Raw genomic sequence first — 25426 nt, 5'->3', positions numbered from 1 at the left:
ATACCTGGGAGCAGCTCTACTCGTGATACGTGCCATGCATCCCTTCTGCCTGGCTGGCTTCTCACCTTTGATGTTCCAAGGCCCAAAGCTAAGAAATCCTTCTAGTCTAAAATGCCACTACCTTTGCCTAGCATCTAGGCAAAAGGGAGAAAAAAAAAAAAAAAAAGAAAAAGAGCCTCAGCTTCAGAAAGAGAAACAGAGACTCGGGGTTCAGGCAAGTCTGACTTTTCCTCTGGAGCTGCCCACACAAAGGAGATCCCTGTATCTGTCCGTGCTAGGGGCCGGTTGTCATGGAAACGTGGACTTTAGGGGATGACCATGCGCTCAGGCAGGGGCTGCTGCCTTGCAAGGCTCCCCTATCCTTGCTGCTGTCAGTTGTTACCGTAAGACACTTCTGAGATTGGAAAGCCTCCCCCTCTTGTGTTACCGTCTTCCCAGGGCCCACTTGGTCAAGCCTCACCTGGCACAGGAAACTCAACACTTCTGAAGCGAGACCACATTTCTCCTTGTCCAGATTGCAGTCCTTGGGTAGAAATGCAGCAGAACTGACAACAGTTGAGTAATAATTCATTAGCAAACTTGACATTCAGACGACAGTTTTGCAGACTGCATTTTCTAACGATTGCCTGGGTCCCCCTCCGGTTGGAGTTGGTATGCATAGGAGGAGGCCAGTCCCAACAGGAATGAAGGAAAGCAGTTCCGTGGGAGAAGTTTGGAAGGCTTTGGTCTCTTTTTCCAAGAGAAATGCGTGTGCCTATCAGGATTTCGATTGTTGAATCACTTCCAGCAGGCACTCTTCCATTTGTCCTGGATGCATTGCAGGTAGAGCCACAATTCAGAAAATTATGTGGCAGGGGAAGATGTACCCCATGCGTGCATGCAAGTGTGTGTGGGCAGCGCCTCTGGGCTTCCCGTCGGTTCATTTTCTGTATGTGACTTCATCACAGGGCTCTGTCCAGTGTGGCCTGCTGACCAAGGTCTGGAGACAGGGAGAGGGTGTGGGTGCCCCGGGTGTAGCGTGCTGACGCTTCCAGACACTCGCTGTCTGGGTGGAAAACCTCATCCGAAGCCAGACTGAATCACACCAGTTTCTAAGACATTCCTCAACCATGTTAGGCAAAAGAGGCTCCGCTGACAAGCCGGGGTAGAAGGAAACCTGATATAATTTTGGAAAAACCTTCCTTGAGCAAGGAGGTTCTCACAGCTGGTGAGTCTCTGCCGATGTCCAGGCCTTGGAGGGGTCCCAGGCCACAGGGAGGAGATTGATGGGAGTGTTGGGTGCCAAGTCCAGGGCTGAGGCTTAGCAACACTGGGGCACTTGCCCTTGCTGATTCCTCTCAGGGAGCTCGAAGTAAGGGGGACAGAAACGCAAGTCCCCGCTCTCATCCCTAGTTGTTGGGTCGTTTTTACTTGACATGAGCAGCCAGTCTAGTCGCTCATGCCTGGCTACTGTGCTTGCAGTCTAGATCCGGACAAGGATGTGTGGGAACCCAGGAGGCTGAGGTTTCAGAAGGCAGCAAGGTCTCCCCAGGGGCAGGCAGCACAGAATGCAAGGGGCTGGGGCGCCCTGGGCGAGTGCCTGGAGGTCGGAGCCTGCGCGGCTTGAAGCAGCGGATCCCGACTGCTCCTGTGTGCCTGCTACCCTGGCCATCTCCAGCTCTGGCTGGCTGGCTGGGCCTTGGTTTCCCTCACGAGGGTCGTGTTTCACGTTGGGAAAGTCTGTCCAGTGGCCTCGTTACAGCATCTCTTCTGACCTGAAGCCAAACCCCGTGCAAGTTCAACAAATGAGACAGAGACGGAGAAATGTTCGGTCGCTGAGGTCTATAGGCGCATACTGGATTAGGTCCTAAATCACGGTGGAAATTTTCCTGGACGGGGACAACTCCTTTTGTAAACAAGAACATTCATCTCTTTTTGACTGGCGGGCCTGGGGAGGCTTGTGCCTCTCAGAAGCCCCATGACATCTGATCTGGTTTGGGAGCTGGTTTTGTATTTGAAAATGTAGCTGCACGGGGCCAGTGATTAGGAGCCTGCACTCTGTTGAAGCTCCAGGCCGTGGAAGCTGGCCTGGTTTAACTGGATGGCGACTGCCAGGGAAAGCAGAGTCCTGTACTTGTTCAGTACGCATCTGTTAGTCCTTTGCCATAGGTCAAGGACTCTGGGTACGAAATAATTATATAGACAGGGCCCACATTGTGGTGTTAGTGGGTTAAGCCCACATTGGGGTGCTAGTTTGAGTCTTGGCTGTTCTCCATCCAATCCAGCTTTGCTGCTAATGTGCTTGGGAACATGGCAAACGATGGCCCAAGCCCTTGGGCCCCTGCTGCCCATGTAGGAGACCAGGGTGGAGTGCTTGACTTCCGGCTCTGTGGTGGAAAATATCTTTGTCTCCCTCTCTCTGTCACTTTGCTTTTCAAATAAAAAAATCTTTTTTGAAAAAAAAAATTGCTGCCTTCCAGGAGTTTCCAGGCTATGGGGCAATATGACATGTGTGGATAGAAAGACAGCTAAGGCTTCTAGCCTATGACTGTCCAGAGCTGGGTTAGGGGAGCAGATTCTGGCCAGGGCTGGGGCAGGCTGAGGCCAGGAACCAAGAACTCCATCTGGGTCTCCCACATGGACGGCAGTGGCCAACGCACTTAGGCCACCTTCTGCTGCTTTCCCAGGCACATTAGCAGGGGGCTGGATCAGAAGTGGGGCATCCAGGACACAAATTAGTACTCTAATATGGGAATGTTGACATCGTGGGCAACAGCTTAACCTGCTGTGCCAGGACACCGGCCCCGAGTTACCCAGCTTTCTACTCCATCCTGCTTCTATCTGTTGCCTTGAATGAGAATATTCAACCACAAGCAAGTCACCTGCTCTTTGTGGGGAGTTCTTTGTCCCCATGTGGCCCCTGAATGGCGGCTTGGGCCATGTCCATCATTGCAGTACCTCCAGGGAAGTTATTTCAGTTGTGTGCATTTCCTGCAGAAGTGGTAGGGAGGGAGCTCCAGGTGTGGCCCTGAGCTCTGAAAATGGATGCATTCCCTTTACGCATGCTCCCTGGACCACCGCTAGCTGGCCCTTGGAGCTCCAAGGGATCACGCTGCCACCGTCAGACCCTACCGTTCCTGATCCCGGCTGCTGTAACAGACATGCCCTGGGCAGCACGCAGGGTGACCTGGGTCACTATGAGTACGGCGTTTTGGGATCTTAATTTTCCCATCTGTAGAATGAGGCATTTGGACCTAGGTGAGCAGTTTCTAGGCTCTTTATGGGATGGTTAATTAAACTTAAAATGACAATATCACAGAGCTGCCAGGTTTTTATTTTGACATGCAAGGGCATAGAAGAGAAGCCATCAAATGCCAGCTCTCCCGTCTCTGTCATTGCATTCAAAGGGCATGCTAATGCCCAACAAAGGAGTGACGACAATGTCAAAGAGAAGGACAGCCCTTCCTGGGAGAGGAGTGTCGCTTGTCTTTCACGGCTACATGCACGCCGCATTATGCTGTGGCTTTTCATTTCCAAGCCTCATCCTGGGGCAGGGGGGTCCCTGGGAACCAAGGACCTGTGAGCCACCTCAGGAGATAGGCCCCTCCTAGGCAAGAACCACCTCCTGCTCCATGGGGTGGCCCTGGGCTCCCTTCCTGTACCTGCTTCCCTCTTCACCTCTCACTGTTTCTGCGTCTCTCCCAGTGACTCCTCTCTGGAGGAAGGGTACCCCGACATCCCGGGGCTGCTTTTAGGAGCTGGGAGAAGATGAAAAATCCGACAGAGTGTCACCGAATGGGTGGACTAATTCCTCATACACCTCCGAGACTCCTGGCCTTGGGTCACATTCAGTTCCTAACCACGTTCGCATCCTTGTTCTAATGTGATTAAAACTTGAGCCCTAAGAGTAAACTTGGCCGTGCCACGAAGGTTTCTTTCTGTTTTCTTTTATGAATGCGAGGGTTTGGGGTTTCCTGTGGGACTCAGTTGTCCGCATCCAGGTTTTGCCTCCACTCTGGGTGAAATGGACAGACGTCAGGTTTGCTATCTGCAAGACCCAGATTCTGATATTCGAGTGGGCAGCCTGTAGCCCAGGGCCAGACAAGCACACTGCCTGGTACTAAGCTAATTATAACGGCCGTTGGTTATTTTTTGCATTTGTTGCCGCCGTTGACTCTCACTAGGGATTCTGCGTGATGAAGGCGTTTTTCAGCCTGTTTGGCCAATGCAGAAGTCAAGGCCAGGGGGAGGCGAGTGATCTGGTGAAGGCTGCACAGCCGGAGAAGGGGAAGCCAGGGCCTCTCAGACAGCAGAACGGGTGCTTCCCACGCTTCTTCCTGCCCCCCTCATTCATGGGGGCTCTCCAGATCTCTCTTGTGAACAAGTTGTGCTTTCTTGCGAAGGTGCCTGACACAGGCTGCCGGGTTCCCTCTTTCTAAAGAGAGGGAAGCAGGCGGCAGACATGGGCGCAGCAGCTAAGACTCCTTTTAGGATGCCAACATCTCATACCCGATTGCCTGTCGTAGTCCCCGCTTCCGTTTCGGCAAATGCACATCCTGGTAGGCAGCATTGGTACTCAAGTATCTGGGTCCTTGCCACCCGTTAGGGAGTCCTGGATTGACTTCTTCCTCCTGGCTTCAACCTGGCCCAGCCCTACTATGGGGAGCATTTGGAGAGTGAACCAGTGGTTGGAGAATCTGTCTCTCTGCCATTCAAATAAATACAGTAAGTAAATGGCTTGGAAAAAAAAAAAGAGGAAATCAGGCCAGATGTGTTCTCAGGTCCCCTGAAGCTGTGACCTCTTCAGCCTTCTGAACTTGAGATCCATTTCTTATTTTGTTGCTTCAGTTTTACACATTTTATTGGATGATCTGTGATCCATTCTCTTTCACATTGCCTGTCTGTAGGAGGTTTTTTTTTTTTTTAAGATTTATTTGTTATTTATTTGAAAGGCAGAGTTACAGAGAGGCAGAGGCAGAAACAGAGAGGTCTTCCATCTGCTGGTTCAATACCTAAATGGCTGCAATGACTGGAGCTGCATGCATCTGAAGCCAGGAGCCAGGAGCTTCTTCCGGGTCTCCCATGTGGGTGCAGGGGCCCAAGGACTTGGGCCATCCTCTGCTTTTTTCCCAGGCCATAGCAGAAAGCTGGATCAGAAGTGGAGCAGCCAGGACTTGAACCAGCATCCATATGGGATGCCGGAACTGCAGGTGGTGGCTTTATCTGCTACACCACAGCGCCTGCACCTTGCCTGTTTGTAGGTGTTTGAAAAGTGATGGGCAATACACAAGTGCAAAGCACAGAGCTTGTGTGCTGCATCTTTGTCTGCACTGTGTCTTCTGGAGACCTGGGCAGGGGTGGGATGGGTGCTTCTCTTAGCTGTTTGGCTCAGAGGGCTCTGCAGAGCCTGGGACCCTGCATATATACAGAGGCCCCTGTTTTGCATGGCACACTTCTGGATCTCTCTGAGCACCTGAGGGACCCTCTGTGCTTGCTCAAATGGAAGCTGATGGGATGCTCTTGGGCCACCACCTCACCGACAGCTGAACCCTTTCTACAAGGCCAAGGGCTGACCACAGCCCTCCTGGGGGTCTCGCTCTCTCAGCTACTCATCATGAACATGGGGACTGCGGTGCCCAACTTGCAATACAAGGTACCTCAAAAAGTTTGTGGAAAACGGAATTAAGAGATGAGCTGGTTTTGGTGCAGAAAAACTTGAAACCCATTCCATTTTAAAAATAAAATATGCATTTTCATGAACTTTTTGAAGACCCCGTGTATGCATGGATTTGCATGCACGTGTTGCACACCAACAGAAACTTACCTTTTAATTCCATTTTCCACCAACTCTTTGAAGTCCCCTCATGGTATTGGCAGGATTCAGTGAGATCACTCAAGGCATCAAGGAAACTATGTCCGTTGCTAGTCCTTACGAACTCCTAGCCTGGGATGGGCGTCCCTGGTGTGGTTATGAGTTACTCCTCCACTGGAAAGTTCGTCATTCCTGTCTGCCACCTGGGACCCTGCTGTGGTTTTCTGGCCTGGGCAGTTCTCCGGGGGTGGAGTGGGCTGCCTGCAGTCGCCAGGTCAGTCTCTGCATCTCTGCAGGTGCACAGGCTGTCGTGGGCCTGACAGGGGTCACCGTGCCTGGGAAATCATGGCTGGGATCTGCTAATGCAGTTGGAAATCTCTGTGGGCCCAGTCATGAACCCTGGACTGTCACTCGGAGTTTGCCACTTATTGAGCTTATTAAAGGAAAAGGAGATCATCATGTTGAAATGTGGTGTACTGGCCAAGACACGTGCATTGGCCCTGGAAGTTTGGGGGTCGGCTTCTTGATTTTCAGCAACAAATGTGGCCATTTGAGAATGTACCTAAAGTCTCATGGCTCATTCTTTTTTTTTTTTTTTTTATCTTTTATTTAATGAATATAAATTTCCAAAGTACGACTCATGGGTTACAATGGCTTCCCCCCCATACCGTCCCTCCCATCCACAACCCTCCCCTTTCCCACTCCCTCTCCCCTTCCATTCACATCAAGATTCATTTTCGATTATCTTAATATACAGAAGATCAGCTTAGTATACCTTAAGTAAGTGTTTCAACAGTTTGCTCCCACACAGAAACATAAAGTGAAAAATAATAGATGATTTTTTTTAAATGATGATGAAATCAGATCAGACCTATTGTCATGTTTAATCCCAGTGAGAGTCAAGTTGGGAATTGATAATTTTTTTTTTTTTTACAGAAGATCAGTTTAGTGTACATTAAGTAAAGATTTCAATCGTTTGCACCCCCATAGAAACACAAAGTGAAATATACTGTTTGAGTACTCGTTATAGCATTAAGCTTCAGTGTACAGCACGTTAAGGACAGAGATCCTACATGAGGAGTAAGTGCACAGTGACTCCTGTTGTTGACTTTACCAATTGACACTCCTGTTTATGGCATCAGTAATCTCCCTATGCACCAGTTATGAGTTTCCAAGGCTATGGAAGCCCCTTGAGTTCTCCGACTCTTATCTTGTTTAGACACGGTCATAGTCAAAGTGGAGGTTCTCTCCTCCCTTCAGAGAAAGGCACCTCCCTCTTTGAAGACCTGTTCTTTCCACTGGGATCTCACTCACAGAGATCTTTTTGTCATGGCTCATTCTGTTCCTTGGTTGGCACCTCTTCCTCTGGCCCATTGCTCCAACACCCTGTCTGTACTTAACCAAATTTAGATGCCTGTACTGCCTAGTTCTCTGATTTATAAGCCATAGGGTGTAAGATAATTGTTTCAGTGGTAGTGATAAACAGCACTGGTTAAGGAGAGCCTCTCTCTCTCTCTCTCTCTCTGTGTGTGTGTGTGTGTGTGTACCTTGTACCTTCCCTGAGGCAGCATGGAATAGAAAGAAAATGTAAACTGTAGCCTTTAGATTTATAATAGATTGGGTTTATAGCTGGCGCCGCGGCTCACTAGGCTAATCCTCCACCTAGCGGCGCTGGCACACCGGGTTCTAGTCCTGGTCGGGGCGCTGGATTCTGTCCCGGTTGCCCCTCTTCCAGTCCAGCTCTCTACTGTGGCCCGGGAGTGCAGTGGAGGATGGCCCAGGTCCTTGGGCCCTGCATGGGAGACCAGGAGGAAGCACCTGGCTCCTGGCTTTGGATCGGTGCAGTGCGCCAGCCATAGCGGCCATTTGGGGGTGAACCAACGGAAGGAAGACCTTTCTCTTTGTCTCTCTCTCTCTCACACTGTCTAACTCTGCCTGTCAAAAAAGAAAAAGGATTAGGTTTAAACTTCAGGCTGCCACTTATGTGATCTCAGAGCATTACACATCTTCGCTGAGCCTTGTAGCATTCCCAGCTTGCAGGCTTGTTGAGAGAACTGAGTTGATGGGAAACCACCCAGCAGAGATTGTGATCCGTGCATAGAATAGGGAGTCAAGGGTTTCCCGAGGGCTGGCCGGCTGATCCCCTCTACCCCCTGGTCCACAGCAGACTGGAATGCAGCTTAGAATGTGGCTCTACAAAAAGCCAGAAAGACCCCGTCTTCCTCCCCCAGGCAAGGAAAACCATGCCGACCGACTGGCGTGGTGTCACATAGCCAGGACACATGCATGCCACATGAGGGATTTCTCATCCGGGCTCAAGGTCAGGAGGCTTCAGAGCTCGACATGGCCTCTGAGAGCACTGACACAGCCCCTTGGATTTCGAGACAAGGAAACACAAGGCACAGAGATGGTCAGGACTTGTTAAAGGTCACCTGGCCTTCATCTGCCGACACTACTGCTGCCACAAAGACTTCCCATGAAGGGCAGATGCTCACAGCCTACGCCAGGGTGCTTCTAGCCTGAGAATCTGGACCGTGCCTGGGGAAAGCCGCTGCAGCTGATGGCCGATGATGAAGCTCTTAGGGCTGACACAGATGTCCAGAGACCCACGTGGCTTCACAAAGTCCCACAGCGACAGGGTTGTCTCCGCTTCGTTCAGAGTACCTGCACCTGAATCCGTGGGCAGTATGTTCCCTCCCTTTCCTGAAGGTGTAGCCTGGAATCAGCACACACAGTTGCTGCTGGATGAGTTTTTCTGGTACAAATCTCTCACCCACCCTCCCCCAGCCATTGTGTGGTCTCCAGGGAGTAGAAGGAGAGAGATGTCCTTGGAGGCAGCAGGTGCACAGGGAGCGCTGGCCAGCCAGGGAGAGGCTGGATAGCAGATCGTCCCAATGACAGAAATGGACTCTGTGCCCGCTCATTCCGGCTCCTGGTGGGAGCTGTGCCCTCTGCTGCCCTAATACCCCCACGTGAGCCTCGGAGCGATGCCTCCTCCCTCTCCATTCACAGAACTCTGTGGCTGGCCGGGCCACTCCCAGCTGGCGGTACCCACATTATGCTTTATTTGCTTGAGCCGCCTTCTGTAACCTGCCTAATCCCATAATACACAGGATTACTGCTACCTGGGAGGACGCCCACCCTGCCGGCTGTCCAGGGGGTGAAAGGCTGGGGGTGAATTTCCTCATTGCCTGGGGTGGAGAGCGAGGCACAGGGATCTGGAGAGTGATCTGCGTGGATTCTCCATGACATGTTAAAATCCAGGCTTTTCTGGATCTCAGGTCACGCTGTGCCACTGAATGTCGTCATTATGATCACAAGCTCAAAGGGCCTATGGGTTTTGGGTTTAAGGGATTTCTTTCCTTTTTTTTTTTTTTTTTTTTTTTTTTACAGGCAGAGTGGACAGTGAGAGAGAGAGACAGAGAGAAAGGTCTTCCTTTGCCGTTGGTTTACCCTCCAATGGCCGCCGCGGCCGGCGCGCTGCGGCCGGCGCACCACGCTGATCCGAAGGCAGGAGCCAGGTGCTTATCCTGGTCTCCCATGCGAGTGCAGGGGCCCAAGCACTTGGGCCATCCTCCACTGCCTTCCCAGGCCACAGCAGAGAGCTGGCCTGGAAGAGGGGCAACCGGGACAGAATCTGGCGCCCTGACCGGGACTAGAACCCAGTGTGCCGGCGCCGCAAGGCAGAGGATTAGCCTGTTGAGCCACGGCGCCGGCCGGGTTTAAGGATTTCAAACTTTTCCTCCAGAAAATCCCTTGCTCCAGATGCAGGGGAGCATAGAGACTGCCCGATACACAGATTATTGGTTGTCATGAGAGCAGGGGCCTTGTGGCCTCTGTCCTCCTGTGGTGGACCCCTAAGGCCCATCAGCAGGCTGGGCTCCAGGAAGCTGAAAACTATGGGATGAGCCATCTTCTTACTGTCCATCAAGATTTGGACTCTGCTCAGAGAGGTTAAGTGCCTGCCTGAAGCCACACAGCCTATTCCTGGGGCCAACTGTGGGCTTTCTTTTCTTCTCTTTTTTAAAGATTACAGAATGAGAAATCTTCCATCTGCTGGTTCACCCCACAAATGGCTGCAATGGCTGGAGATGGGCCAGTCCAAAGCCAGGATCCAGGAAGCTTTTTCTGGGTCTCCCATGTGGATACAGGGATCAAACACTTGGGCCATTCTCCTCTGCTTTCCCAGGCATGTTAGCAGGAAGTTGGATTGGAAGTGGAGCAGCCAGGACTCACCTGGCACCCATGTGGGATGCTGGTGCTGCAGGCTGTGGCTTTCCTCACTACACCACAGCTCCAGACCCCCAGTGTGGGCTCCTGGGCCAGTCCGTCACCTGCCCCAGCCCCCGACAGGAGAAGAGGAGGCTCTACTGTTTGTGCCCAGCTATGGGCAGCTGCTGGGTCAGTTCTGACAGAGAAGCAGGGCAGAGAAAGGCAAGGGAACTGCCAGGCAAAGCAGTGGGACCTTGGGGCAAGGACTCTGTGATGTGGAACAGGGAAGTCTGAGGACAGAGAGGGACCATGGGGCACAGGGGAAGACAAACAGGGATTTCTTGGCCTTTTGCCGTCCCATGGTAGCAGGGGGAATGGGGGAGGTGGTGCCTTGCCAGCCAGGCCACCTGCAGGCTCAGGATGGGGACCAGCAGGCTGAGCTGCAGGTGTGGGGGCTGAGGTGGCCTTTGTCTTCTCAGCGGGAGGGCCCCCTGGCCTGTGGGCCTGGCCACCTACACTTCCGGTTCTGTGCTTTGTTCCTTGGAGGATGATTTATGGTTCTGGGATGATTTTTTGGCAAATAAAGGAACCATGCTCCTCTGCCCTTGACCTAGCCGCCCTCCCCACGCACAGGGACCTTGAAGAAGGGCTGTGCTCAGAAGTGGGGGAACAGGGTGCCCACGGCCAATGCAGACCTGTTCCAGGCCCGTGGCAGTGGCCGGTGCTCCTGCCGCCCACATGGTCCCCTTTGTCCTCACACTGGCCCTGGGAGGACGGCAGGAGGGCATCAGACAGTGGATGTAAATGCTGGCTGTGTCTTCCTGGGCCAGCTGCTTCCCCCTCCTCCGTTCAGTGAGGGCATCAGTGCCCGTCTCGTGGCGCCTCTGTGACCATGCTCAGAGACGGTGGCCGATGTGATCACTTCTCTTTATTGGCAGTGTCATCGATTCTAGAGATTGTGCCCGCCAGGGATTGACTCTCCCTTTGCTGTAACCTCCCCCTCCCCGATCTTTCCCCTTTCTCCCTGCCCCCTCCATCCCGCCTTCTCTCCCTCCTCCATCCTTCCTACCGTCTACCCAGATGTATCAAGTGCTGACTCTGGACTCGCGGTGTTTCAGTGTTGAAGACAGCCATGAACAAAGTGGACCCGCATCCTGTCCCTCATGGGGCTTCCAGGCCATAGGGAGCGATTCAGCCCCGTGTGTACGCTCCCAGATGGATGAGCACAGGGACAGAGGACTCCCGGGCCAGAGTGGGCATCATTTATAATAGGGTGCCCAGGGAAGTATTCAGCAATAAGGTGAGGGTGCCGACAACCAAGCCCCAAGACAGATGGGGGAGCAGCCGACCGGGCAGCCAGGGCAGACAGCGCCAAGAAGGGAGGGACCTGGAACCTGCTGGCCCCACTGGAGGCCCGTGTGGCCTTGTGGAGCAGGTTGGGGTGGAGTGGCGGCATGACAGGCAGACTATGTGGAGATTGGCCTGCTCTCCCAGTGGGAGAAGGAGCCATAGCAGGGGGCAGGCACACAGAGCCTGATCTGATTTTGCGATTTTAGAAGAGGATTCTCTCTCCCATGTGGCCATTGCCTGAACTACTTGCCAGTTCTGGGAAGAGAATCCAGTGCTTGAAGAACTAGGGCGTAATTAAACTCAAACTGACTTGGGGTGTAGGGGGTCAGCCCTCAGTAGGAGGGGCTGGTGGAGGGGTGGGTCTGGAACCCCCCTACACCAGCCCAGTTGGCGCCTTATCCCTGATACAGTCACCCAACATATGCAGTGCCGGCGGTGACCTTGGCATGATCTGACAGAGGTCAGTGCACACACGCCTGTGGGCAGGGACACCCCTGGGGCCCCTGCCCTGCAAGGTGCAGCTGGATAGGGCTCTGAGCACAGAGCCACATGCAGCCTCTGGCTTTCGGGTACCAGACTCCTTTTTCCAGAGGAGCACTGCTACCTGCCTGGGGCTGGAGGACAGTGGCAGTCCCCTATGCAGCCACTCCACCTTCCCAGGAAGCTGGTGCTCTCAGGAAGTGCTGGGCTCTACCAAATTAGGGTTCTATTTTTTTTTTAAGATTTTATTTATTTTTGAGGTAGAGTTATAGACAGAGAGAGGGAGAGACAGAGATAAAGGTCTTCCATCCTCTGGTTCACTCCCCAAATGGCCACAATGTCTGGAGCAGAACTGATTTGGAGCCAGGAGCTTCTTCTGGGTCTCCCATATGGGTGCAGGGACCCAAGCACTGGGCCATCTTCTACTGCTTTCCCAGGCCATAGCAGAGAGCTGGATGGGAAGTGGAGCAATAAGGACTTGATCTGGTGCCCATACGGGATGCTGGCGCTGCAGGCGGAAGCTTAGCCCACCATGCCACAGCACTGCCACCTCCCCCCAGCCTAGGGTTCTTACCAGAGCTGAGCAGGGAGCCAAGGCAGTGCTCATCCATTCGCAGAAGAGAACACAGAGGCTTTGAGAAAAGAATAAACTTGCTCAAGCCGCTCAAAACTGCTGCACTTGGACTTGGGTGTCTTTTGTTCCCAGAGCTCTTCCTGCCTCCCCACCAACCTGAGATGCTTCAGGAACCAGGCCCAAACAGGAAGGGTGAGGGACTAAGACACAGCCCAGATGTGTGAGTCAGGGGCAGTAGGGTGTGAGGACAGCTCAGGGCAGCCCTCACTGCTGGGCTCTTGGAAGACAGGTGGGGTGCTTCCTGCTTTCGTCCCTACACCTGAACCCAGTACCAGGCCAGGCAGGGCCGTCTACCAGTGCTAGAAATGCCCCGGGCCCCAGGTTGCAGGCCGGGGCTGCAGAGGAAACTGCGCAGAGTGACAGGCTGCTTCCCTGTGGCCCTCAGTCTCTTCACCTTGAAAATGGGAGGTTGGTCTAGTGATTGAGCTTGGAGTCGGGAGGACTTGGTTTGGGCCTGCTCATTGTGGGAGTCCTTCCCCCAGCTGTCCTGCCTGGGACCTTCACAAGCGCAGCCTGCGGAAGGCAGGCTCCTGGCCTTGCGAGTTCTTTGCCTAGTAGCAGGGTACCAGCCGCTAGAACCTCCTGTGTCGATGCTCTGTGCGGCATTATGTGGTGAGGCTCACGTGGGCCACTGTCCTTTGCAGGACCAGCAGGGGTGCCGATTTAACCAGATGCCTGCTGGGGGAGGTGTGCTCTGTCACCACAGCTGTGACCACATTGCTCACTTGCATGAGTGCCCCACTGCCGGAACAGGGTGATGGGGTTGTCCCCGTTTCCCTTGGAGGAGGCTCGGCTCATGCATTACATCCCCATGGTGGTCAGTTTGGAAGTGGCAGAGCAGACCTGAGCCGAGGGGAGCTCTGGGCCTTCCCCTGAGAGGTGTCTGCCATCAGTGGCCCTGTCTGTGAAATGGGCACAATGCCACCTCCCCGTGGGGTCTATCACAAGGCCAAAGGTAGATAGTGCAAGAAACGCTTAATTGTTTGTTGCTGGCACCCAGTTCTGGCTTGATAAATGGTGGCCATCTCTGTGATAATGGGCTCTGTCCCTACCACTATTTAACCATGACTAACGACATGCAAATCCTGCCTGTCGCGGCGAGGTCGCTGGATGCTCTGGCCCTCCTGCCCTCTCTCCTCTGGAGCGTGGGGTTCTGACGGCTGCCGCTGAGCAGGGATACTTTGGGCAGCACGAGGTGAGTGCCCTGTCCAGCCTGGCCGCGGGCATCACCCTTCCTGCGGCTGGGGCTTGCTGTCCGCAGCCACCAGTGTGCTTCCCACACTGCTCATTAAGCTCACACCCAGCATGTGCAAATAATAACAAGGGCATTATCTCCTTGTAGTCTGTGTTTTTCCTTGCCTATCATAGAGTAATTAAAGTAATGAATGCCTTGAGAAACAATAGGTAAAAAGGCCGGCAAAACAGTGTTATCTGCCGTTTACCTCTGCGCTGTGAATTATTGATGCGTTGGTTGGCCCCACCGTGGCTGCAGGGGACTCTCTACTTCCCAGCTTTTGCATGCTGAGTTCCCTGCTCCAGGGACTGCCAGGTGCTGTGGAGTGGGGGCCCCCGGGTGCAGGAGCTGGGGCATTAGCCCTCCAGGGACCAGTTCAGGAAGCCTCTCTGTGAGGCTGTCCTCAAAGAGAAACCCAAGAACCTCTGATGGGAGGTTTCCCCTGCCCCAGTGTCTCCCCTGTGTCCTCTGTACTGTGCATTTCTGAGAGAAGCAGGCAGTCCTGTCCCTGGATGGATGAAGAGGCTGGGAGAGAGCCAGGGGTTAAGATCCACGCTCCGTTTCAGAGAAGGGCAGACTCGTGCTGTATCAGGATGGGCAGGAGCTGTAGTTCCCAAAGTGGGGTCCCCAGGCTAGCAGCATTGGCCTTACCTGGGCATTTGGTGGAAAAACGGGTTCAGGGGTGGGCCCAGCACCCTGTGCCTCTGGTGTCCGCTCAGACTTGGAAGCTGCATCAGAGGCAGGGCTGTGGGTGGGGGGATGGCACGAGGACCAGGAGCCCTGAGTATTGCTTGATCCTGCCACTGCCTGTAGGGGCAAGACTGTCGCCAAACTATGGGTGCCGGGGTGAACACCTCTGGCTACTGTGTCAGGGTCTCTGCCTCGTCCTGGACGCCCACCTGCTGAGAGTCTCACATGGCTGAGTCTCGGGATGGGGACAAATCCTAAGAGATCGCCGTGGATGGAGCTAGGAGGCTGGGGAGCTGGGGCCCACACACACTAGATGGCCCCAACTCTGCCTGCCTGTGGCTGCCCCCTCCTGGGCCTCCTCTTCGTTCCAGATGCACGGGGCCTTAACACAGCATGTAGGTGCTACCTCTCTTCCAGGCTCCCCGGGGCAGGGGCAGCCAGAGACATCCGGGCATCAGGAGCAGCTTCCTGTCTGCCTGGCCGGGTCCCCCTGCCGCCCACACTCTCCTTGCCTCACCTGCCCTGCCCCCACTCCCTGAAGACAGAGCTGTCACCTCTGCCTGGGCTTCTCCCCCCCACCCCCCACTCACAGGCACAAGGGGTCCTGGGGTGGGGGGGTGGGGGGATTTGCTTTGGAAGTGAATTCTGGAGTTTTAAGTGACAAACCTATTTGGCTGGCATGTCTTCCACTGTCTTTATCGGCAGTAATCATCACATTTTGGCATTTGAGTAAGGGTTCAGCGAGATTGAAGTGTTCCATACATGGCGAGTAAGTGTGTAGGATAGGTGAGTACTATTTGGGACAAACGTTTGGCTGCTTGTGTAGAATTCAGAGGCAGCTGGGATTCTTGTGATTTGCCGCCGTGGCCCCCTTTGAAGCATCCGTTCCTGGTTCCTGAGTCCCCTTTGTGCCAGGTGTGCTGTCAGGCACTGGGGTACCTGAGTGGGGGAGCCCAGATCATTAGTGAGTTAAGTGGTGAGCTACCTAGTGTGTTAGAGGTGAGTGCTACCGAGAAAGTGCAGCAGCCAGATGCTGTTGGGAGGAAGGGATTGTGACTTTAAGAGGCGAGACCGTATCCCGAAGATGATATTGGACCGAGGCTTGAGGGAGCCTCAGAGAGAAGAGCATTGCAGGCTAAGGGCAACGCCGTGTGCAGAGTGGCACAATTTAGGACCCCGTGCGAGAGCTCCATTATCTAGTGACCTCCACCCTGTTTCCCTAAGCGACTTTCAGCTATGAAAGGGCATTTATTGTTTCCTGTACCTGGAAAGCCCTGGTGTGGGTTTCAGGCAGAGCTGGAGCCAGGTGTTCGAATGATGCCCCCAGTGTTCTGTTACTACTTTCCTCTGAAGTAGCTTCATTTTCAGGGAAGGATCACTTTTGTTGCTCTTTCCAGCAGGGCTGCCAGGCTTACAGGGTTGGCAGGGGCCGGGGGACCAGCCCTGGCCCAGTCACTCTTGCCAGGGGATAGGATGGACTGATGGCTGGAGCCGGTGTGGGGCTTGTTGCACCGCACGGGCTGAGATGAGGAGATGGAAATTCCTTGAAAGTGAGGGTGCTGTTGTGGGGGGGGGCATGGAGGCTGGGCAGGCAGAGGCCACACCTCTCTCCTAACCACTCTGAGACCCCAGATGGGGATTTCTCTTCTGAGGTTTGAGGCTTTTTTTTTTTCTTTAAAATGGGAAGAGAATAATATCATCCTTCTTACTGTCACAGAAGAAATACAATATTCATATTTTAAATATTTATTTGTTTATTTATTTGAAAGGTAGATTATAGAGAGAAAGGGAGGGAGAGAGAGAGACTCTTCCATCTCCTGGGTCACTCAGGCTGTTATATTTGGGGCTGGACCAGGTCAAGTCCTGAAACTCCATCCAGTTCTCCCGTGTGAGTGGCAGGGGTCTAAGTGCTTGGGGCATCCTCCACGGCTTTCCTAGGTGCATTAGCACAGAGCCGGATTGGAAGTGGAGCAGCGAAGATTCAAACTGGCACTCCCGTGTGAGATCGAGCATCGTGAGAGGCAGTTTAACACGCTGTGCCACATATGCCGGCCATGATTCCTTTTTAAAGAACTGAAAATAGGGCCAAAGCCAGACTCTGCCCCTTCTCCCTCCCCTGGACCTTTGAGCCAATTCTCAGCCCCACCAGATGCCCCTTTGGGTCTTCATTCTGCATGGGATGGGTGTGTTATATAAAGTCACCTGTTCCTCGTGTCTCAACTCTCATTCTCTCTGTTGCCAGGAGGCCCAGAAGATTAACAATGGCTCGAGTCAGGCGGACGGCACCCTCAAGCCAGTGGACGAGAAAGAGGAGGCGGTGGCGGCCGAGGTCGGCTGGATGACCTCCGTGAAGGACTGGGCGGGAGTGATGATATCCGCCCAGACGCTGACTGGCAGAGTCCTGGTGAGTCTTCAGCCCCACCCACTGCCCGCTGGGCCGCGCTCGCTCTGTGGACTCTGAGTGATGTTCTCCGGGCCACTGGCTGTTGAGAGGGGGGCATAAACAGCCCCACGGGTCGTGGTGTTCTCCATGGACTCCTATGCCAGTGGTTTTTGGAGGGATTGGTGGAGAGTGGGCCAGTGTTGTGGGCAGAGGGGGTCTGTTGAGACGGTGTACAGATAGGTACACACACTTGTGTGTATAGGTATACACATGTGTATACACACATGTGTGCACGCACACACACACACACACACACACACACAGCTTGACTCTTTTGATGCAAAAGGGAGATCAAGGAAACGTTTACCAGAAACTTATGGAAGCCCAATAAATCTGGGGTCCAGGGAGCTGTGTGCGTGTGTGTGTGTGTGTGTGTGTGTGGTGGCTGTCTGGGGATATTACTGCTGTATTCTGGAGACCAGGCAAAGGGCTTCTCTTGGGTAGTTTCTGAGTCTCTGGCCTGGATCCTGCCCTTGGTGGTGGTCCCCATTCATGGGATGGTGAAGCTTGGAGCATTGCTCACGTACCCTGGTTTCTGATGAGGTTTCCTCCAGAACCATCCATAACCAAGGCCCATCCTGCCTCTGGGTGCGTTTCCTGCTTCTTTCTGATCTGCTTGAGTGGAGATTGGCTTCATTGGCTGGCCTTTTGAGTCCTGGGCTTTGGCAAGGAACGTGGGTAGGCCAGCTTCTAGTGACCAGCTGTCCTAACTTGCCCCAGACTGAGGTGTACCTGGGACAGGGTGCAAAGACTGGGAAAGTTCTGAGCAAACAGGAGCACGTTGGTCACCGTAGCTGGGCTCATGCCTCTGCCACTGGATGGGCTGCTGCCCCGTGGTGCCCTGCCCATCAGCTTTCTTAAGTTTGTCCTGGGCCAGCAGTTTCTCTGAGAAGGAGTCTGTATACAGGGCGTTTGTCTGTGATCCTGGATGGAAACTGTCCTGTATGGGCCACCCTCACTGGGCCTGCAGCTGATACTCGGTCAAGAGCCATCAGACCCATAGAAAGGGTGAGTGGGGACGTCCTGATGGCGGGGTGGTCCCAAGGTCAGGCAAGAACAGTGGAAAATGGATGCCGTCGCTTCAGCCCAAAGCCGTGGAAGAGGTCATTGTGGATGGAGGGAGATGGCAAGAGCTCACTGACCAGGGCCCCTCCTGGAATGAACTCTCTGCTGCGTTTTGGAGAAATTCCTCACAAACTGATTGCAGGAAAGACAGGCGCTGAATGCCATGGTCAAGGAGTCAAAGGAGCAGGCCAGAGAGCCGGGAGGACAGGCGAGTGTCCCCAAGGGATGGCGCTGAGTCTCCAGAAAGGTCTGGCTGGTGTCAGCTAGAGGCAAGGAAGCGTAGAGCTTGGAAGTTGGGATTCCGGCGGAGGAGAGAGACACGGGCAAGGTCGGTTCCTGCATGCAGAAGACAGTGAGTGGGGGTGACTCAGGCCCGTGGGAGACCGTGTCTAACGAGTACTGGAAGGTGACTTGCTGCTGACTGCTCTGTGGCCCCTGCTGTGTGTCCCGCTTGCTGACCGTCCACTGATGTCTCCACTTCTCTTTCATGCTGTGTGAGGGTCCTTCCAAAAGCTCATGGAAAGTGACATACAAAGGTTATGTGTGTTTTCCATGAACTTTTGGAAGGGCCTCATGGGGGAGTGGGCCCTGCATTGGAAACTTGCAGAGGTGGCATTCTGGGGCTGGCGTCCACCTGGGGCTCAGTGGAAGCCCTGCGTTCTGTGTATACGGTGGTGATGGTGACAGAAGAGCAGCATGTGACACTCGCTCCTCCCACGTGGCCCACATAGACAGTTCTAATTACCTCCCTCTGCACCAGCTAGGAGTTACTGGGCACCACCTCTGGGCTGTGGAAAACCAGGAATGATACTGATTCTGCTATCCCACATTTACAGGTTATTTAAGGACTATCTGGAGGGTAAATGCCAGGAACTACGTGTGTGTCTTTGCGTATGGGGTGTGTGGGGAGGGGAGGAGAAAGGAGAGGGTGTCATAGACGTCTTCACAGTGCTTCAGGGGGAGGAAGGTTCTGAACCGAAACTTGCATCTTGAGATGGTCTGAGCATGTGCTCAATGGTTAAGAAGATATCAAAAACGACAGCATTCCTGAGCTTGGAGACAATGAGAGGTCTGCCCAGCAGGCCGGAAGCTGTAAAGAGCATTGAATAAGTCATATAGCTTTTCCAAGATGAACTTTGAACTGGGAGTTGGGATCCTGAAGGTCAGAGGAGAGGAGATCCTTCCCGAGCCAGTGAGCCCTGGGAGCAGAGAAGGAGCCCCTGTCGGAGTGGAGGGCCAGCCATTGAGGCCCAGGGCTGCAAAGCAAAGGCGTAGAGACCCAGGGAGGCTGTGAAGGTGGGGTGGGGACAGCTTGCAGGCTCTCTAAAGCCAAGCTAAAGAATGCGGGCTGAGTTTTTAGGACAAAGAGCTTTCTGGAGAAGGACATCATGGTTGGTCATTAGGCAGTAAATGCTGGTGGACAAGTGGTGGCCCAATGCATTAGGCAAGGAGCTTGGAGGTTCTGGGATGCGTGAGTTGTCCCAGTGGGTAGCACAAGAGGGGCTCGCTGCTGTGGTCCTGGTGAGGCAAGGCCTGAACTGACATCAAGAAGTGAAGACTGATGGGTGAGTGTGGATCAGACATTGTGGGCCAGGCGCACCCAGCGGCCATGTCACCAAGGACTTCTGCAGAGCTGGGCCCCATATTGGGCCTGTGCCACTGATCAGGCGTGCTACAGTCAGCCTGGGGAGAAAGGACCATGTGGTATTCATTCCCATTCTCCTCTATGGCTACCGTGTTACGGGGTTCATCACGAGGAAGCAAGCAGGTGTTGTCTGTGAATTTGTCTCTGTTTTACAACAGAGAAAATGAAGGGATGGGAAGGACCCAGGCTTGCCAAAACATTGGTAGCTTTAGGAATCAGAGCCAGGCTCATCCGCACAAGCCTGCAGACTGACAGCCTGGTGCTCTTTGTGTCATTACCTCCCAGCTGAAGACAATGCCTGTTCTTTGCCAAGCCTCTGCTGCCTGTCACTTTGGCTGTGATATTTTGACATGACCATCTCCAAGCCAGCTAGGTCCTGGAGCTGCCTGGCCTGATTCTCTGAACATTTGCATGCAGAAGCACAGTTGGCTTGTGCCCCCTTGCCTGGGCTGCTCAAGGTGCCAGCTGCTCTCTGAAGGTCCCTGTGGAGAAAGCTGCATCCAGGCTGCTCAGGGTGGAGTGGAACCTGCTGTGCAGGGAGCAGGCATCTCAGAGTTCAGGTGGGACCTGGGCACAGGCCGGCCTCTTCCTCAGGAGAAGAAGGGCCTCGCTCTGAATAAAGACCAGATTTCATTTAGAAGTTGCAGCTTGCGAAGGAAGGTAGCTCTGCCCAACCAGAACCCAAAGCTATGTTTGCCGGGAGCTGTCCAAATGTTGATTCCTGCAACACTGGGGCCCCAGCAAGACCAGACACCAGCTGCTCAGAGTTTGCCTTTCAGTTTTTCATTTGTTTCCCTTGACGCATGTGCGGGAGCTCAGGCTCCACATCTGGCCCCTCTTACTTTCTCATTGTCACAGGCGAACATCTGGAAGCTGAGACATGTGGGTAAGATACAGCTGGGAGCGGATTTGCCAAGACACCCTCAGTACGCCTGTTGGGTCTCTCATTCATTCATTCATTCATTCAGCAGGTGCTTTTCTTACCTGTCCCTGCCTGTGTTTCAGGAACTGGGCATAAAGCCATGAGCAACAGAGAGACAGGCTGTGAAGTATGTATATTGATATGCTGGATATAGACTTGTAAAGCTCAGTTTAGAAAATGACAAGTGATAATCACCATCCACAAGTACTTTTTCTATCCAATGCCTACAGATTCAGCTCCAGACTGATAAAAAAAAAATTCCTTGACCCCTGGACTTCTGGTCTCAGAATAGTCTGTTTTTGCCTTGTCTCTTGCCTGGCACTCAGGTTTAGAGCTCCTGGCTGAAGGATTCTATGTTAAAGTACACACCAGGCTGCCAAGGGTTACTGTTGTCTTTACCCTTTTTTTTTTTTTTTAAGATTTATTTATTTATTTGAAAGGCAGAGTGATGGGGGGCTGGGGCAGGGGTAGATAGAGATAGAGACAGAGCACTATCTGTCTTGAGATCTGCTGCTTCACTCTCCAAATGCCCACAACATCTGGGGCTAGACCAGGCTGAAGCTGGGAGTGTGGAAGTGCATCCAGTCTCCTGCAAGGTGGCAGGGGCCCAAGTACTTTAGCCATCAGCCTCTGTCTCCTAAGCCCATTAGCAGGGAGCTGGCTCTGAAGGCAGAGGGAGGACTCCATCCCAGGTGCTCCAGTACGGGATATGGACATCCCAAGCTGCAGCTTAACCTGCTGTGTCGTACTGCCTGCCCTGCCTTTATGTTTTTTATTTAATTGAAAAATATTCTGTAATTATAAAAATATAGTTACCGCTTCATATTGATGGCTTCCACATGCATTCAATCAACTGCAGATCAAAAATACTTGAAAAAATCTCCATATTGGCCATTTATAGACTTCTTTCCTATCATTACTCCCTAAACAATACAATTGAACAACTATTTGCACGGCATCTGCATTGTAATAGGTGTTGTAAGGAAGCTGGAGATGACTTGCAGTGTGCAGGGGGATGTGCTGTGGGTTCTATGCAAATGAGATGCCATTTCATACTTGGAGTTTGAGCATCCATGAATGTGGTATATCTCTGGGGGTTCCTGGCACCAATCCACTACAGAAAACAAAGGGTGGTGACAATGCAGTGCATGGCCATTTAGGACCTATGGAACATGCGGGAGAAATGGGCGATAGATTCCCCTTTGGGAAATGTAGTTGGCCAACCTGAGGGACATTTCAGTGCAGCGTGGGACATCACCAGCTTCTCCCCAGCTGCGTGGCTGCTATTGAAGACCTTGTTCAGGACACCTCAGGTTAGCTGCTCTAGGCACACGCTCATGGGATAGCTCTTTGCACCAGGGGTGGTTGTGGTCCTCCTGGGGAGCATCCAGTGAACATGGGGCATTGGGAGAGGGGTCATGTCTGTCTCTCTGGTGGCTGCTCTGAGCCAAGATGATGGCCCACAGAAAACACAGAGCACCTCTGTGTGTGTTTTACATGACCACACCCCCAAATTCCTCTCTGCGTCTCTTCTCTCATTCCCCCTTTGCCCTGATCTCCTATTCTCCCAGTTGAAATTTACATGTATGCAGCTATGTATTCCGTATGTTTCTGGGAACCGCATTAAATCTCAGAATAAGGTGCTACTCAACAGAGAGGCAAGAAACACAGAGAGTAGGCTTCCATGTAGTGCGGTTGTATTTTATAACCAACATCAATGGAGGGTCTAGTCCAGTTGGTGCCTTCTTCTGGTAAATATTTTAGATTCTGGGGACCAGGACTCTGCCATGACAACTCTACTCTGCCATTGTGCCTAGAAAGCAGTCACTGTGTGACCGTGCTCCAGGAAAAGTTTATTTGCAGAAACAGGTGGTTGGCCAGATTTGTTACACAGGCCACAGTTTTCTGACTCTTGGCCTTAGTTCATCCTCTTGCTTTAAAGATAAAGACATTGAGAGAGACCAGGAGGGAAGCATTTTGTGAGGTCACACAGCATGGATGACCGTACCAGGGAACTCATTTAGAAAGGGAACATTCTGGACACGCAGGTGCACCCAAAGTTCAACTCAGGTGCCTCCACACAGCTGCACCTCCTCCATCAACACTTGGTTTCTGAATAGGCCTCCTCTTATCTCAGAACACTGACTCCCTGGGAAAGCTGTCTGGGGACCAAGGATGGATTCACTTCAAGGTGTGAGCCGTGTCTACACTGCGTGGGTTTGACTTCAACCCCCTGAGAGAGTCCGTGTTCTGTGCTTCTCTTGATAGGTTGGTCTTGACAAATACCTTAGACTCTTTTTATTTGCTTTCCCTGTGATCTTGTGCGGCTGCATTTGAATATTGCTCCAGGAAACGTCCACCTCCAATTCCATGAACTGAAAATATTTGCTGCTTGCTTCAATGTCTGGGGGATGGTTTATCAGCGTATGGAGAAAGAAAACACCAGCCTCTCCCGTTATCTGACAAAAATATGTCACACGTGAGGCATTTGACATTAGCATTATGGACCTAGCCGGGCCCATTTTGCTCTTATCTCTGAGGGCCCAGAAGAAACTATGTATCAAATACGCCTTCCAGGTAAACAGGCCCCGTTGGTTTAATAGAGGTAAGTGGATGTGCATTCACTGCTGTGCTGCCCGCACGTGAAATCCGCCCGGCTGAGCCAGACAGGAGTGCACGCGGGCACGCGCTCACTCAGATACGCGACACTCGTTGTATTCGTTCCTCCCATTCGGTGGCTCGTTGTGCTGGTGACATTGCTCCTCTGCGTCCTCTGCTTGTCTTCCCTTAGACACAGCTCACATTTCCATCTCGTGCTCTCCTTTTTCTCTTCGATGCTTTTCCTGAGTAGAATTCTCAAATCATCTGCAAATGCCCCATGTAGCAGAAAGACCAGAGATTTCACGGGACTCTCTTGGTAGTAAGAATGGCTCTGCTGTGAACAGGTACCTCCTGCTCGCTGTTCTGTTGGGAGTAAGTTGAGGTTTTATTTGAGTTGATTTAATACCCCCAAGAAAGGTTTCTATTGGAAGCAGCCATGTGCCATAGTTCCCCTCCAAGCTTTCATAGTGGCTCCACGTTGTATGCTATACCTAGATGCAGATCTTAGTTATCAGTCAAAAAGCCCAAGAAGGTGCACCCTGTTTGAGAAAAAGACTCTAGATTTGCTATTTGTTAACTCAGATGGAAAAACATGAGTTGGAGGAGTGACTGAATTGAACAGGCTCCCTTGACAGGTCGTGAGTGACCTGCCACTGGAGATGTCCCAAGAGAAGCAGGTTCTCATTTGGTGGTGCTGTTGCTGGCAGTGGGTCAGAGTTCGTCCTCGCTGCTTTCATTAGGTTCCCCAGAATTAGGTCCAGGAGATGTTCCAGGATAAGATTCCTTCCTTGGGAATGTGCACAGCTCCATTCATCATTCCCCTCTTCTTTTTTTTTTTTTTTTGACAGGCAGAGTTGACAGTGAGAGAGAGAGACAGAGAGAAAGGTCTTCCTTTTTCCATTGGTTCACCCCTCAATGGCCGCTGTGGTTGGCACGCTGTGGCCGGCGCACTGCGCTGATCCGAAGGCAGGAGCCAGGTGCTTCTCCTGGTCTCCCATGCGAGTGCAGGGGCCCAAGCACTTGGGCCATCCTCCACTGCCTTCCTGGGCCACAGCAGAGAGATGGCCTGGAAGAGGAGCAACTGGGACAGAATCCGGCACCCCGACTGGGACTAGAACCCGGTGTGCCGGCGCCGCAAGGCGGAGGATTAGCCTATTGGGCCTTGGTGCCGGCCATCATTCCCCTCTTGAGGCTGTCAGTGCGTCAAGGGTGGAAGTGCCCTCAGTACAAAGCAGAGGTCTTCCTTTCGCCTGGCAGTTTCCCTGGGAATCACCAGTAGGCGTCCTTTCTCCCGGGCATCATGGGCTGGTCTGCCTTACTTCCTCTTTTGTGTGGTGTGTGTGAACCAAGGCTGGTTTTCACATTTTTTCAAAGAGTAAAAATAAAAAGACTATTTTGTGACAACTGAAAGTCATATGAAATTTAAATTTAAGTGTCCATAAACCAAGTTTTATTGGAATACAGCCTTGCTCACTCATTTACACGTTGTCTATAGCTGTTTTGTACCACGCTACAATGACAGAGTTGAGTAGTATCTGCAGGATCCAAAACACCCACCAGCCTAAAATAATTACAGTCTGTCCCTAGGTTTAAAAAAAAAGTTGTTTTTTTTTTTTTTTTTACCTTCTCTATGACAGTATTTCCAAGTGACTGATGGCATTTGATCCACAAGTTACAGGTGGCACAAGGTAATGGATGAGCTGTAATACCTCTCTCCATTTCCTAGGGATGCACCTACGTTTACATCTATAAGCTCAACCAAATAGTGTGGTAGAGATGGCAAGGCAGAGGCCACAAACAGTGGGCCTCCAAGTTCCCCAGCAGGTTTCCAACTGGGCTTAGCATGTGGAATTCCACTTCCCGAGGTCTAAGAATTCTGTGACAGGGTCCTTGCCCGGGTCTCCCCGGGTACCCACATGCAGCCTCTGCAACCCAGGCTCCCCTGGGAAGCTCAGGGTCTGGTGCTTAGCAGGTGGGGGATCCCTGTTCCGAGTCCAGCCCGGCTGCTGCTCTGCAGGCTGTGTGCTCCATGTGCCTGGCTCTCCGGTGCGTTTTGCAAAAAGCAGCTGTTAATTTTACTAGCTGGTGTGCTGGCTCCTCTGACCTCCCCAGGGCTGCTGTGAAAATGAAGGCGGGTTTCAGAAATCAATCCTCGGGTAGCTCTGGGCAGAAGAAGAACCTGGTCTGGGAACAGCCCGGTCGGTCGGTGCTGGCCGTTCATCTCTGGCTCCCACAGCCTCTGGGCACTGGTGACAAGTCTCTACACTGCTATTGGCCCTCTTGGGGTGTTGGGGGGAGGGGTGCTGCTTTGTCTTTTCATCTCTGTTGGTCCATCCACCTGTATCTATTTCTCCCTCTG

General features: G+C 52.7%; 1 protein-coding gene across 29 annotated transcripts in view; it reads left to right on the top strand.

Annotated features, from left to right (window-relative positions):
• KCNMA1 (potassium calcium-activated channel subfamily M alpha 1) overlaps nt 1-25426 on the top strand; it is a 781282-nt gene that overhangs the window by 204714 nt on the left and 551142 nt on the right. For all 29 annotated transcript variants that reach the window (XM_070056975.1, XM_070056978.1, XM_070056976.1 and 26 more), the window contains 1 exon segment: nt 16634-16795. In XM_070056975.1, coding sequence (XP_069913076.1) covers nt 16634-16795 — 162 coding nt within the window.

Source organism: Oryctolagus cuniculus, chromosome 15 (assembly GCF_964237555.1).
Source record: "Oryctolagus cuniculus chromosome 15, mOryCun1.1, whole genome shotgun sequence".
NCBI classification, from domain to species: domain Eukaryota; kingdom Metazoa; phylum Chordata; class Mammalia; order Lagomorpha; family Leporidae; genus Oryctolagus; species Oryctolagus cuniculus.
The sequence above is the reverse complement of the archived record's forward strand: the minus strand, read 5'-3'. Positions and strand labels throughout refer to the sequence as shown.